This window comes from Talpa occidentalis, unplaced genomic scaffold, assembly GCF_014898055.3.
Source record: "Talpa occidentalis isolate TD23 unplaced genomic scaffold, MPIMG_talOcc4v2.1 talOcc4.9, whole genome shotgun sequence".
NCBI lineage: Eukaryota > Metazoa > Chordata > Mammalia > Eulipotyphla > Talpidae > Talpa > Talpa occidentalis.
The window spans coordinates 11,787,990-11,801,846 of NW_023605305.1; the positions used below are offsets into that span (position 1 = coordinate 11,787,990).

The following is a 13,857-nucleotide window of genomic DNA, read 5'->3' on the forward strand; positions in this document are numbered from 1 at the left end:
AGAACAAAAGGGATATACATACAAAGATTTTATTTATGAAGGACAATATCCCCTCCAAGCTAAATATCTGCATTCCCATAAAATGTACAGATTTGGTTAACAATGATGCAAAAGGGGCCTCCAATACTGACAGACTAAAATACACACATGGAAGGACAACTCAAATACAAGTATGATCGCTGTCAGCAGGGTGTGCGCAAAGTACATGGTTTAGTTCTTTCATAGATGTTTTAAAGTTCACATTTTATGAGATCCAACAAGCCATGGAAAACAAATGCTGACAACTCTTTGTATAGGCCAGGAAACTACAAGTAACATTTACCTCAGGAGATCAAGATTCAAGTTAAGAGGGCTTTTTCAGACTCTTAATCATTGTTGAAAATGAAGTAACAGTGTCAGTATGTACAGACAGGCCAACAAGCCAGATTATCTCTGCTTCCTAACAGAGACGGCACATGGCCATTATAACCCGCTTACTCCTTCAGGGAGCAAGCTAACCACAATTTGACTGCCCTGTATTACACAAGTATAGAATGAAAACAATTATCTCATTTGTTAAAAACAAGCTTTAAGGCAGAACTGCATGAATTTTAAGATATTTAATGGAATGCCATGGAACACAGTGATCTTCTGAGAAACTGAAACTTCACTATTACCATACATTAACTAAAGATGCTCCCATGTTATTTGCCATCCTTTAGATAATTTTTCTCCCTATCACTATGAAGATGCAGACTATAATCAAACCAACAATTAACAGGTACAAAATCATAAAAGAACATACAAAAATCCGGAAATTTTAACAGAACAGTTTAAAATTCCATACAATGGAAAATGAAAGGCTAACGCTGATGCTGACTAGCACTGACTAACACCTCAGCGGCCTGAAACTCTATTAAAGCTATGACTCATACTGTGTCTAATGAGTGAAAAGTTGAGTTAAATGGTTATTTTCATACTTAAAGACTCCATGTTTCTTGCTAAGAAACAAATCAAGACACGGGTCCTGTCTCCCCTACCAGCTAAAAATTCAGGCTTTCTTACTTAATAGCAAGAAATATATTAATTTAGGAATAATGTAGCCCATAACTTTTTGTGAGAAATTAGGACAATGAGCATGCCATCACAAAACTAAGAAGAAAAAAAAAGACAGAAAGGGAGGTGAGAACAAACATCCCATACAGGGTCTAGAGGTGTCCAGGGCTACATCTCAGGACAAAAGGTATAATAATGAAAAGCAGCTTCCAAACGTACTTGATTAAAATCTGGATCTTTTTCTCCATCCGGTTTAGCTTCTTCCTTATCCTCCTCTGTTTCAGAACTACTCACATTCAGCTCTGGAGCAGAATCCTTCATCACCTGAATGTACCAGGAAAAGAGAAAAGTGGGTGAAACCCTAGGAAGGAATGCAAAAGCATGTTGTGTGGGTGGGGGCTTATATCCACAGGAGGGACGCCCATCCCTAGGATGGGATAACAAGTGGACAGTGAATCAAGACTTAAGGGCTCTCTGCTAGTCTGTGTTGTATGTTATTTTAAGAAGGTAGTTTCTACCCCATGACTTATTCTTGTATTTAGTGTGGTGACCATAATAAAGAGTCTCTACAGAAGTTACTGAGCTTTTACATGTTATTTTGCAGAACTTCAAACATGCTCTACATTTCTCCAGGGACATTGACTGTCATATTTTCAAGTTCTTAAGAAGTTCAGTGCTCATTAGGAAGGAGAAAGTGAAGGGTGGAGAAAGTGCTTTTTGTGGGCCTCCCTGGTGGCGCAGCGGTTGAGTGCTGGGTTGCAAAGCTGCCCGCAGCCTCTGCAGCGCTGGTTTGATCCCCGGCCGCTCCATGGCCACCAGACGAGGGTCCCACATGGTGCGCAGACCTCTCCTGCCGCCCTCTGCTCCCCTCAGCAGTGTACTTCGGTCCTTCTGCCTGCTCTGCTCCCTGCTCTGGCTCTGGCGAATTCTCTCACCCTCCCGCACTTCTGACTGTACCCAGTGCTTGTATAAATAAATAAGGCTTAAAAACAAACAAACAAATAAATAAATAAATCTTTAAAAAAAAAAGTGCTTTTTGTACTATGAAATACTCCCATCACACTCAAAATAATGAAATTCTACCAAACTGGACACTGTTTATACAGATAGCAATACATATACATGCCCTAATAGGTATAAAGAAGAAAATCTTAGGGGAAAAATTGAGACTAACTTCATTTTCTCAGCAAATTAGGAAGGAAAAGAGGGCCTCAATTTGACTTGCATGGCACAATACCCCAGACCTTTAGAGTGTGATTTGCATGTTTCTCTAGTAAAGCCATGGAAACAGATGAGCAAGATGTCCAGAGATCTGGGTGAGAATAATAAGTGCTCTGCTCCGTAAACCTACCCAAACCTTTCACCCTCACGTACCCTTGTGAATGAAGGAAAGGCCTCTAACTGGCCTTTTTATTCCTAGCAGGCCCGCCCTCACCAATTCCAACACAATGACCAAGGGGACCTTTCAAAGCATAGATCAGACAATACCATGACCAGACCTGAAATTCTCCAGTGCTTTTCACTTATACTTAGAACAAAATCCCAAATTCTGACTGAAATTAAAGAATTTGGTTCCTCATTCCATATCACTATCCCTCCTTGAAGATAATTCACCCTAGACCAGTGCTGTTTACTATGCGACCAGTGGCCACATGTGACTATTTAAATTGAAAAGAACTTAAAAATCCAGTTCAGGACCTCCCAGGTGGCCAGGGGTTAAGTCTCATTGCTATCACTGATATGGTCTGAGTCTGATCCCCAGCCAGGGAGCTAACCCACATATGGCATTAGCAGACCTCTCCTATCTCGCCCCATACTCCCCGCCTTAGCAGTGTATTTCAGTAATCTGCCTGTTCTGCTCCTTACTTTCTCTGGTGAGTCCTCTCACCCCCACACCTCCAGCCCACACCCCAGATTTTCTTGCAAAAATAATTAAATAAAATATTGTTAGTTTAGTCATATGCCAAGTGCCTTACAGTCACATGTGGCTTGTGGTTACCAGTTTACTGGGTAAATACAGAACATGTCTATCACTGCAGAGTGCTGCTGGACAGAAGTACCCTAGACACAATGATTTACCCTACTGCATGAGGATATTAGGTTTACCCTTTTCCTTAGATTCTAATTGCCTAGACCCCAGAGAGTTAATACTCAGATAAAACAACTTCTTTAAGAAGCCTGCAATACTGTGATTTATAGGAAAAATATACCATTGATCATTTAGTTGATCAAAATATACTTCTCATATGTACTTGGTCTTTATCCACAGTTTCTAAGAGCTCCCTAAAACTTGAAATTGCCTAAGTTTAGAGAGTGATAAAGGTGTCTCATTCTGTTGATGACGTGATTCTGGAAGCACCTAAAGATAAGGGCTGGTTGCTGGGAGAACCAAGCCTGATTAGAAGGTTGGAGCTGCCAGTCCCACCCTCTGACCTCCAAAGAGGGGAGAGGTTGAAATTTGAGTTCAATTGCCAATGGTGAATGAGTTAATCATGCCTGTATAATGAAACCTCCATAAAATTCCCAAAGGAGAGGGTTTTGAGAGCTTCCTGGTGAACAGATGAATTTTAGGGAAAGAATGGCATGCCAGAGAGGGCATGGAAACTACATTTTCCCAGACCTTGCCCTGTGCATGTCTTCCATTTGGCTACTCCTGAGTTGGAGCCTTTGTAATATATCAAATCTGAAGAAGGTATCCCGGGAAACTCTGATTCATAGCCAGTTAATCAGAAGCACAGGTAACCACCTCGGATTCGTGACTCACATCTGAAGAGGAAGAGGAAAATGGACTTGAGACTGAGCAAACCCTTAACCTGTGGAATCTGACACCATCTCCTGGCGGTAAGCTTCAGAATGGAGTTAAGTTCTTGGACATCCTACTGGTGGCTGAGAATTGCTTGTCACTATGGGGGAAGCCTCCATATACACTCGTTGGAGTACAGTCCAGGAAGCCAAAACTGACCTTTGACTATCTCTCTTCCTGATCAAATACTTCCACATCCACCTGTCAGTCTTTCACTTTACCCTACTCAATTTCCTTCCAAATACACCTTCCTGTATGAAATCATCTTATGAATTTATCCGTTTATTCTGTTTTTTAAAGACTTATTTATTTATTTATGCATGCAAGTACTAGGGAGTAAGTCAGAGGTGCGGGCGGTGAGATGATTCATCAGAGACAGAGTGGGGAGCAGAACAGGTGGATCCATTGACATACACTGCTGAGGGGAGCAGCAGAGGAGACATGGGAGGTCTGTTGTGCCACGTGGGTTAGCTCCCTGGCAGGGGATCAAATTCAGGTTGCAGTGGCTGGTGATAGCTTGAGAGCACTGAGACTTTAACTCCTATTGGTTTATTCTTGATCTTCCCCATTAGCCAACAACGTTCTTGAGGGCAGATTTGTCTTTTTCAACATATACCCAGCACCAAGATCACTCTCAGCAGACATTCAGTAAATATCTGTATATGAAGTTAGCTCTTAGGAAACAAAAATGTGATCCCCATCAGTCCTCAGTGAATGTCCAACAAGTTAAAAAGTGGGCTTGAACATTACTAGTCATGGCCACAAGAGGGACAAGTACCTTTTTATTATCCACAACTTTGTGGACATAGATGGTGGCTTGAGCGTATTCACGCAGGTCCCTCTGCTGCTGACACAGCAAGCCTTCTCTGCATTCCGGACAGAGTTCTTTAAAAAAGTAAAAATAGAAATGGCTGGGGAATTACTGTCAAAGAACCAAGGATCTAAAAGCATATATCAAATTTAGCAGTGAGTCTTCATTATTCTTTATTTTCCACCAATTGTTGCACTCTGCTGTATGCAAAAATAAGGAAATCTATTTACTAACAATAAATAAGTATTGAAAATAATGAGGTGATTCATGATAGAAAACTTACTAGGCTCAGAAATATACTGAGTTTCTGAAGGGTTCACATCTCCAACTTCAGTCCTCGTGATTTTAATCACATGATCCACTACAAAGAGCTTTTGAATCATTTGCCATTCAGTGGGCCATATGAGAGCTATACTGTGCAAAAAAACACAACATGCCTTAGGACACATGGAAATTAAAAGAACATAATCCATTAGTCTCCTAAACCCAAGTCATCAAAACCAGTACTTAATATGAAGGAATTAGAGCAACAGATAGATCACTGCGAAAAGTGAATAGTAGTTTCTCATACAAAGAAATGCTTTAATGACAGTGAAACTTAATGGACTGGAGTTACATGAATCAAGAAACCATCTCAAAAAGGCTAAATTAAATAAAACCTAGTTAGTTGCAGAGGATAAATATAGTATGATGCTATTTATAAAAAGTTGTTACAAATATGCAAAACACTACCACATATGTATTTATTTGTAAAAGGAATACTTTCTGAGACTGATAAACCTCAAATACAGGGAAGTGTTTGAGAAAGGGAGAAAAAGCTTAAGTACTAAGGGGCCACACCTTTGATTATATTTGAAATGTTGAACTTGTAAGCTGATAAATGGTATACATCTGTTTTATTGGGAGACAAGAGAGATGGGGAAAAAGGGCTGGGAAAAGAATCTAAAAGAAAGCATCTATTAACTCTAAGTCTCCTTAAATGACATGAAAGATTCAATACATGAACACTAAATTCCCTAACTTTAGCTTAGTCCCATTTTTCTTCCCTTAGTCCCAGCTTTTCTGTTTCAGTTTTCATCTTTTACAGATAATCTCAGAGATAGTCAATCTTCTTTGGTATAGCTATAAAAAAATTATTTCGAAACATAAAATGGCACCACCAGGGTGAATTTCATAGATGAGGCTTCCTGAGGTACTTGGAGAATGGAACAGAATTTTGATTTTAAGATCCTAAGAGTTGCAGATGACAGGCCCAGTGCCTCTGCTCTGGTGCCATGCTGCCTTCCACCACCTCCTCTACTTACTGAAGTATGGTGGCTGCAGAAGAAAAAAAAAAAAAAAAGCAAAAGCAAAACTATACACAAGACCCTATGCTATTGCTTATAAGATTCTGGAAAAGACATCCATCAAGCACACTGTATTGCTAACCAGCAGACTGGAAGGAGAAATCGGGGCACCAGGAAGAAGAAACCAAGAGCAAAGCAGGTTTAGGCAGCCTGCTGCCTTCTATGAAGAAACAGCCTTTCTCTTTAATAAAGACATGTGCTCACGCTAGTCTAGTGGTGGATATAAAAGGAACAACACAGTTCAGCAAAGAACTAGGTTCTTAAAATAGAATGTTTATGTCAGATAAGAAATCTCCTATACCTATCTTATTAATCATCAGAAGCAGAAAAACTACACTAAGAGAAGAAACTCACAGTTTAGAATCTTCTTTGGTCATGGAAGCGAATGTAAACATGAGTCCCCCGTGGGGACACAGGAGAGCGCTATTTCCCACCGATGACACAGGGCTACACCTCGCAGGTTTCCTACTCAGATGAAACAAGGAGGGATCAGTCTACTTCACCACTGCATGGCTAACAAGAATACTTTCAAGATAATCAGCTTCAAATTGAAATATTTAAAAGGCTATCAGTACTAAAATGAGTTTGAGGAATATTCATTTAACTCAACAGACAACTCCCAGTATATGCTACTAAAGGTAACTAAGAAAGGTACCATACATTCTTAAAAAGAAAGGTACCATACATTCTTAAAGAGTCCATACATTCTTAAAAAATACCCAAACCAACCAAAATTTGAAAATAGGAAATTTTTGGCTTCTACCTAACGAATTTTCTCCATTCTTCTACAAAAAATTGTGACACGATGTAGAGGACATCCGTATCCTAGAAGGAAAAAAAACACATGAAAGTTAACTACTGATTTACTATATTCTTTTTTAAAAAAAAATTATACATTTTTTACATCATTGTTCATTCTTTTTTATTACAGTGTTTGCTTTCTTTTCTCAGGTGTAGTCCCCGTAGAATTCCCACCACCAACCACCATAGTCCCTTGTGCTCCTCCCACCCCCACCTCAATCCTTCCACCTCCCCCTCCCCTGCAGAATGTCTCTGATTTATAGGATTCACTGTATTCTTAACCTATAGGGAAAACATTCTTCCTTTAGGGAAAGGTTTTCCTTTTCCAAGTTTTATATGTAAAATGGAAACACGGCCCTCTACCAAGAAATAGCAAGGTAGACCAAATCCCCCTGTGAGAAAGCTGAACAAGTGAGAATTAAGAGAAGCTTCTAGGCTGTTCTGAAACAGTTTATCAAGAATTGGGCATGAGCCTTAGGAAGGTAAGATAAATTCCACACTTTGTGGGGATCATTATACCTCTGGCCAGTTACTAAGACAAGGTCTGTTTTTGTCCTGGAACAAATTCGGAAGAGAAGTCTTTTGCTCATTTGCAATCATCTTATGTAAGGCTTCATTTTCTTCCCCTTCTCTTTCTAAAATCTGAAAGAGAATGAAGCAATCAACCATCTCCTGCTGACAGCAGACTTGCCCCCTCCCTACACCCCCATTATAAGTACAATGTTAACTCTGTGGAGAAGACAACTTGGGGAGGCGGGGGTCTCAGAGGTGTCAGAACAGCACTCAGTACCTTGCACTGTGAACAGCATTCTTTGTGACTTGGAAACTCAGGAGCCTTTGGGAAGTACTGCTGCAGTTTGCTCCAAGCCTCTTTTGAAACAAGTCTTCTGTCATTTTCAGATATGCACAACTCTCCTGAGTTAAAAAAAAAAATTACATATGAAAAAACTAGCTTTAGAAAAAGCCAATATACAGCCTCCCAAAACCCATTTCCTATTATTTAAAATTAAGATCTCCTTCCTTAGTTTCCAAAGACTAAGTTTAAATTTATTTAATTCTAAAGAACTTAGTCATTTCTTTATATCCGTAACCTAGGCGTATGGTTAGAAAATCAAGATAAAAACAAATGTATGGATCTAGAGGCGTTCATTTTCCGTCTGCTGGGTGTAGAGAATAAGGGGGCATCCAAGGCTGCCGCACCTCTATTCCATGGCAGGGATGATCTAACCCCATTCCACGTTCACCGACACGCTAAAACTACAATTCCCTGCGAACTTTACTTTCTGTCATTTGCATATGATACTTCTCTGAAATCATCCTGAATTGAGATGTATTTTCAAGGTTGTGTCTAGCTTTCTCAACCATCTTCTCTTAAATTATGGACTCAGAGTTATGGAGTAAAGCAATCTACTTTCCACTCAAAAGGCAATCTCCAGTCAAGACCCAGGTCATGCGGTACTACCCCATCACTCCATCCTGAGTCTAAATACCCGAAAGAGGATGAGACTAGTAGTCTCGCCAAGGAATGCCCAGAGGCAGCGGAGGCCCCCTCATGTCTGCTTACACATCTACATCTCACTGACCAGGACTTGTTTCAGCTGTTCCCAACTGAAAATCAGTGGACTGCATTTATGTACCAACATGTAATTTTTTTTAAAGGTTTATTTATTTATACAACAACTGGGGTGCAGACCAGATGTGCAGGAGGGTGAGAAGATTCACAAGAGACAGAGCGGGGAACAGAACAGGTAGACTGGCTGAAATACACTGCTGAGGGGAGCAGCGGGCACGACAGGAGAGGTCTGCTGTGCCATGTGGGACCCTCGCCGGCTGGCTGGCCAGGAACAAACCAGTGCTGCAGAGGCTGTGGACAGCTTCATAGAGCGGTGCTCAACTGCCTGCGCCAGCAGGGGAGGCCCCAACATGGATCTTTACCAAGAAAGTCATTTGTTTATTTCTGCACTCACAGACAAAGTTTATGTTTCTGTCAGGGTATCAAAGTCACTGGCTTCTTAAATTCAGTATCAACATTCTTTGCGTTACATGTTTTACATAACGAACTGAAAATGAGAGAAATTAATATACTCAGTCACCACAGCTGGTGAATGAAGATGGACTGTGAACCCAATTGGTCTCATTCAAACGCCATTCTAAAGGCTCACAAAACATCTTAACCTCTACCTTTCACCTCTTCTTGAGCTTTCAATAATACCAAGAAAAGATTACTTTGCTTTTTAATAAATCTATTACCAGAGAAAATAGGCCACAATATAAAAATTAACTTTGTAAACAGGCTGTTAACTTCAATTTCCTTCAATACTACAAAAACTTATTCCAATGATGCCTATCTCATCTCCTCAGACACAATTAGGAAACTTTTTTTTGGGGGGGGAGGGGAGGAGTGAGGCATTAATTTCATTATCAAACCATAACTTAGTATGTCTATATGATGAAATATAACAGCCATAAAGAAGTTTAAGGTATATTTCTAGGACCTGACCAAGAAAGACTCTCAAGGCAATTAAACTGCTTTCTTTGTTTCACTTTTCTTACATTTTGAAAGGACAAGTTTGTTAGGACAAGGAAAGGAGAAGACACAATGACACAAGACAATGACACCGAAGGAGCTGCTGCTGCTGCTTTGTGAAGGGAAAAGGCTGGTGAAAAGAAACACCTGCACAGCCACAGGCTGGAAAGAGAGCGGTTGTTTTCTTTTTTTAAAAAAACAGGAACGTCTCTAGGTATGTGGTATAACCAAATCTGGTCCAGAAAAGGAGACTGAAGGAAATACAAACTACACATCACATTTTTTTTCCAAGATTTATTTATGCATACAAGAACTGAGGTGTAGGCCAGAGGTGCAGGGGGGGAGAGGATTCACCAGAGACAGAGTGGGAAGCAGAACAGATCAATCTACGAAATACACTGATGAGGGGAGCAGCGGATGAGACAGGTGAGGTCTGCTGCTCAATGTGGGTCAGCTCCTTGGCTAGGGATTGAACTCATGCTGCAGTGGCTGGCGATAGCTTGACAGTGCTGAGACTTTAACCCCTGCACCACCAACGAGGCCCCCACATCACATTTTTAAATAGGATTCACAGATACTATCACAACACCATCAACACATCTTAGGAACAAGTTTTAATGTAAGCCTAAGAAGTCAAGTGGGTTTCTAAGTGAGGTTCAATATCCTGCACCCCGTGGATACAACAACCAATAGCTGGTATCCACAAAAACAACAGTGAGCATTATTCTCTTAAAATACTAAATGACAAGGCATGGCACCAAAATGCCACCAAGCTGCAACTCAAACTAAAGACATAGAAAAAAAAATTAGCTCTTATTGTACAATTTCTTAGAGACTGAGAAGTGCAGGATGAGTCCTGAAATCGCATTCAGTTCTGTTATGGCTTCTGGTCAAAACTGTAGTAGGGAAATGACAGGAGGAGATGGGAAGTGGAAGGATAGAGCTAAAGCCAGCAAGCTACATGATTAAGATGACAACCAGCACTCTGACACTGTTTCAACCAGCTGGGTGGCACAACAAGCATCTAACTTAGAATTTTTCTACAGGCTTCTGAACTTTTGAAATGATCCTACGCCCACACCTTGCTGTGAAGGTAAAGTAAAAGTGTTGTTATGAAAGCACAAGAGAAAAAAATCTACATTTGGCTCCTCATTTCACCTTCCAGGTTGACTCAACCTGTTTACCTTTCAAAAGGTCATGTCTTCTCTTCCACTGAGTGCCTACTGTGTACCACTAGCACAGGGCAGATGAACTTGGAGGCAGGGTTATGTGATGGGAAGGACAGGTGTACTTGGGATCCAGAGATCTGAGTCTGCATCCAAACATGAAACCCCCTTCCCAGTTGTATGGCCAGCAAATGAAAATACAACAGGGCTGGTAAGATAGAATGATGTGAGATAATGTCTGGCACTGACACAAGGACCCTTAAGTGACAACGATTATCACTAGTGTGATCAAGGATATAAAAGCACTAGTATGTGTGGTTAAGTCTCAGACATTATTCAATGGTTCATAACGAACCAAATGATGTAAGCACCAAATCAGAGCAACAAGAACTCTGAGTTAGCACTATTTTCACAAGAAATGCACAGATGTGGATTAAGAGCACTGATCACAGACACCCCAAATTCTCAGGGTACAGTTTTACTCAGGATAGAGTTTTAAAAAACAGGGCAGGGTAGGTTTGCACGGGCTTTAAAAATAGACAACTAGGGGCCTCCCTGCTCCCTGGTGGCCTAGGGTTAAGTCTCAGTGCTAAGTCTCCCACCACAACAGCCCTCCAAAGCATCCTGAGTTCAATACCTGGTCAGGGAGGTAACCCACATGGCACACGCAGTACGCCTCTCCTGTTCCACCTGCTGCTCCCCTTAGTAGTGTATTTCAGTAGATCTACCTCTTCTGCTCCCCACTCTGTCTCTGGTGAATCCTCTCACCCCTGCACCTATGGCCTAGACCCCAGTTCTTGTATACAAAAATAAATATTTTTAAAAAAATAATTAAAAGTAGACAATTATTTGACTTTCAGCATCTAATAAGAGTGCTAACAGAATGGAAAATCCTGACTCATGCCATGAGTCTCTTATAATAAAAAAAAAAATCACTTATTAGAAATGAGCACTAAAACCTAGTAAGAAATGCATAAATATGGAGGATTAATAAGGATTTGGAAATTATTGTTAAGAGTATATAATATGCAGGGCCTCCCTGGTGGTGCAGCGGTTGAGTGCTGGGCTGCAAAGATGCCCGCAGCATCTGCAGCGCAGGTTCAATCCCTGGCTGCCACATGGCACAGCAGACCTCTCCTGCCGCCCGCTGCTCCCCTCAGCAGTTCATTGTGTTAGTCTGCCTGTTCTGTTCCCCACTCTGGCTCTGGTGAATTCTCTCACCCTCCTGCGCTTCTGACTGTGCCCAGTGCTTATATAAATCTTTTTTTTTTTTTAAAGCAGGTAATAGAAGCTAACAGTTAAAATGGGTAAAAAACAGTAAAATTGAGAAAACCAGTTACTCCACAAAGGTGACCATTTCAGGGCCTAATCCCTAAAGAGAAAGTACAAGAAAGCAAATGCTAAATCAAACAAACAAGGGAAGATTCACATTCGTAGCTTACCATGTGGACAGAGAATGTCTTCGTTAAAATTTAGTTCCTCCTCCTCTTCTTTCCTTTCTTCCTTTGATTCATCTGATCAAAAGAAATATAGGTAATAATTTCTCTGGCAGCTGTAGTTAATGTTTAAAGTAGCAGAGATACTACTCTGCACAATTTGGAACAAAGAAAACTTTTAAGACATTCTAAAAATTAAAACCAAGTGATTCCTACACAGTTCTTCTGCTGTTATAGTTCTTTTCCTTAAAAGGAAAGAAAAATATCTGAATGGCAGTTTTAAAGATTTATGTCATGCGAGAAAAAGTATCTTTTTTTCAAATTAAAAATAATTTACATATCCTCTCATTAATTCTAGTCAAGGCATTGAGAGCATTGTTCATAAACCAAGTTAATCATCTACATGTCATGTCATTTTCACTTACCTGTTCTTTTTAGGAGTTGAACAAAAAGCTTTAGAAGCAAATGAAGTAAGGACTTAATATTTAACGCCAAACATATAATAAGAACTTAGTTTTCCTATGAACATTTGTCTTCCTATATCTACTTTTCTTACTTGTCTACACTGTATCACTACCAATTTGTAGTTGGGTATACCATGAACATGATCAAATAAAAGATGACTTAATTACCAGATTAAAATAGTTATCTATGGTTTCCTGGTTAAGTACACAATTTTTAATGCATTTATTATCTATAAATATTTACTAATCATTACAAAGTCCAAATAAAGAAACGGACAGAGGAAAGACATGATTAGGGAACTGTCTCCTCTCTGTCTCCACTGTCTTTCTTTTTTACTGTCATACACAAATACAAGAAACTTCCTAAATAAATGACAATGGTCAAACTCAAAGATTATTTTTAAAATGTAAGCCTTGAAACTGGCAACTCATTTTTCATATATCACACTAACAAAATTTAGTGACTCATGTACACTTCATATTTACAAAAGCATATCGAAACAAGCCCCAAATATAATTTCTGGAGGAATAATACCATGGTGTAGTGCATGTGACAATTATAAATTGGTATAGTCCACTAATCCATTAACTTTTAGGGATTTATTTCTCAGAAAGAAAAATATGCAAAGATGTAGGGTAAGGACACATAAGGAAGCTCAATGCATTTGTTTCTATTAGTAAAACTATAAAATACTGCAACTGATTTATTAAAGTTATGCATTCGCACAATGAAATGCAGTCACTAAATAAAAAGAAGTGTTTCTCATGTACCGCACTGAACTACGCCTGTATGGGTGCCATTCTGGAAAGCCACACTGACAATGATTATAGCTGATGAAAGGGCTCTCCCATTTGTTACTTATGAACTGATTCAAGTTTTTAAGACCTTTGAACAAAGGAAGGGGGAGAAGGCATATTACTCTATAAAGGCAGCATGAAAAATTTTCAAGTGAGGCCAACATCAAGGCACTTTCTATCATGGCATCCAACCTGACTTAATATGAAGGGTCACGCAGAAAAGAACACTAAATGTATACTGGATCATATGACACCACTAATATGGTTTTCATATGAGGTTAAAAAAATTTAAATGTTAAGTTCATTAAGTTATATAAAAATATTTTAACCAAAAGGAAATAAACTCTCCAAATGTGAAAATCTGATTATTTACTATCACAGCTTAAAACTAATAAATGGGGCCTCCCTGGTGGCGCACAGGGGTTGACACAACCTATGAAGCTATCCGTAGCCACTGCAGCACCGGTTTGATCCCTGGCCAGGGAGCTGCCCACATGGCGTAGCAGCCCTCTCCTGACTCGCCCGCTGTTCCCCTCAGCATTGCATTTCAGTCACTCTGCCTGTTCTGCTCCCCACTCTGTCAGTGGTAAATCCTCTCACGCCCTGCACCTCTGGCTGTTTCCCAGCTCTTGTATGCATAAATAAATATTTTAAAAAACTAACAATGGCC

General features: G+C 40.0%; 1 protein-coding gene across 3 annotated transcripts in view; it reads right to left on the reverse strand.

Annotated features, from left to right (window-relative positions):
- USP48 (ubiquitin specific peptidase 48) overlaps positions 1-13,857 on the reverse strand; it is a 70,710-nt gene that overhangs the window by 11,962 nt on the left and 44,891 nt on the right. For all 3 annotated transcript variants that reach the window (XM_037500660.1, XM_037500661.1, XM_054690882.1), the window contains 8 exons: positions 11,932-12,003; positions 7,587-7,711; positions 7,316-7,438; positions 6,759-6,820; positions 6,350-6,460; positions 4,933-5,063; positions 4,617-4,723; positions 1,255-1,359 (listed from right to left, as the gene is read on the reverse strand). In XM_037500660.1, coding sequence (XP_037356557.1) covers positions 1,255-1,359; positions 4,617-4,723; positions 4,933-5,063; positions 6,350-6,460; positions 6,759-6,820; positions 7,316-7,438; positions 7,587-7,711; positions 11,932-12,003 — 836 coding nt within the window. The remainder of the gene's footprint in view (positions 1-1,254; positions 1,360-4,616; positions 4,724-4,932; positions 5,064-6,349; positions 6,461-6,758; positions 6,821-7,315; positions 7,439-7,586; positions 7,712-11,931; positions 12,004-13,857) is intronic.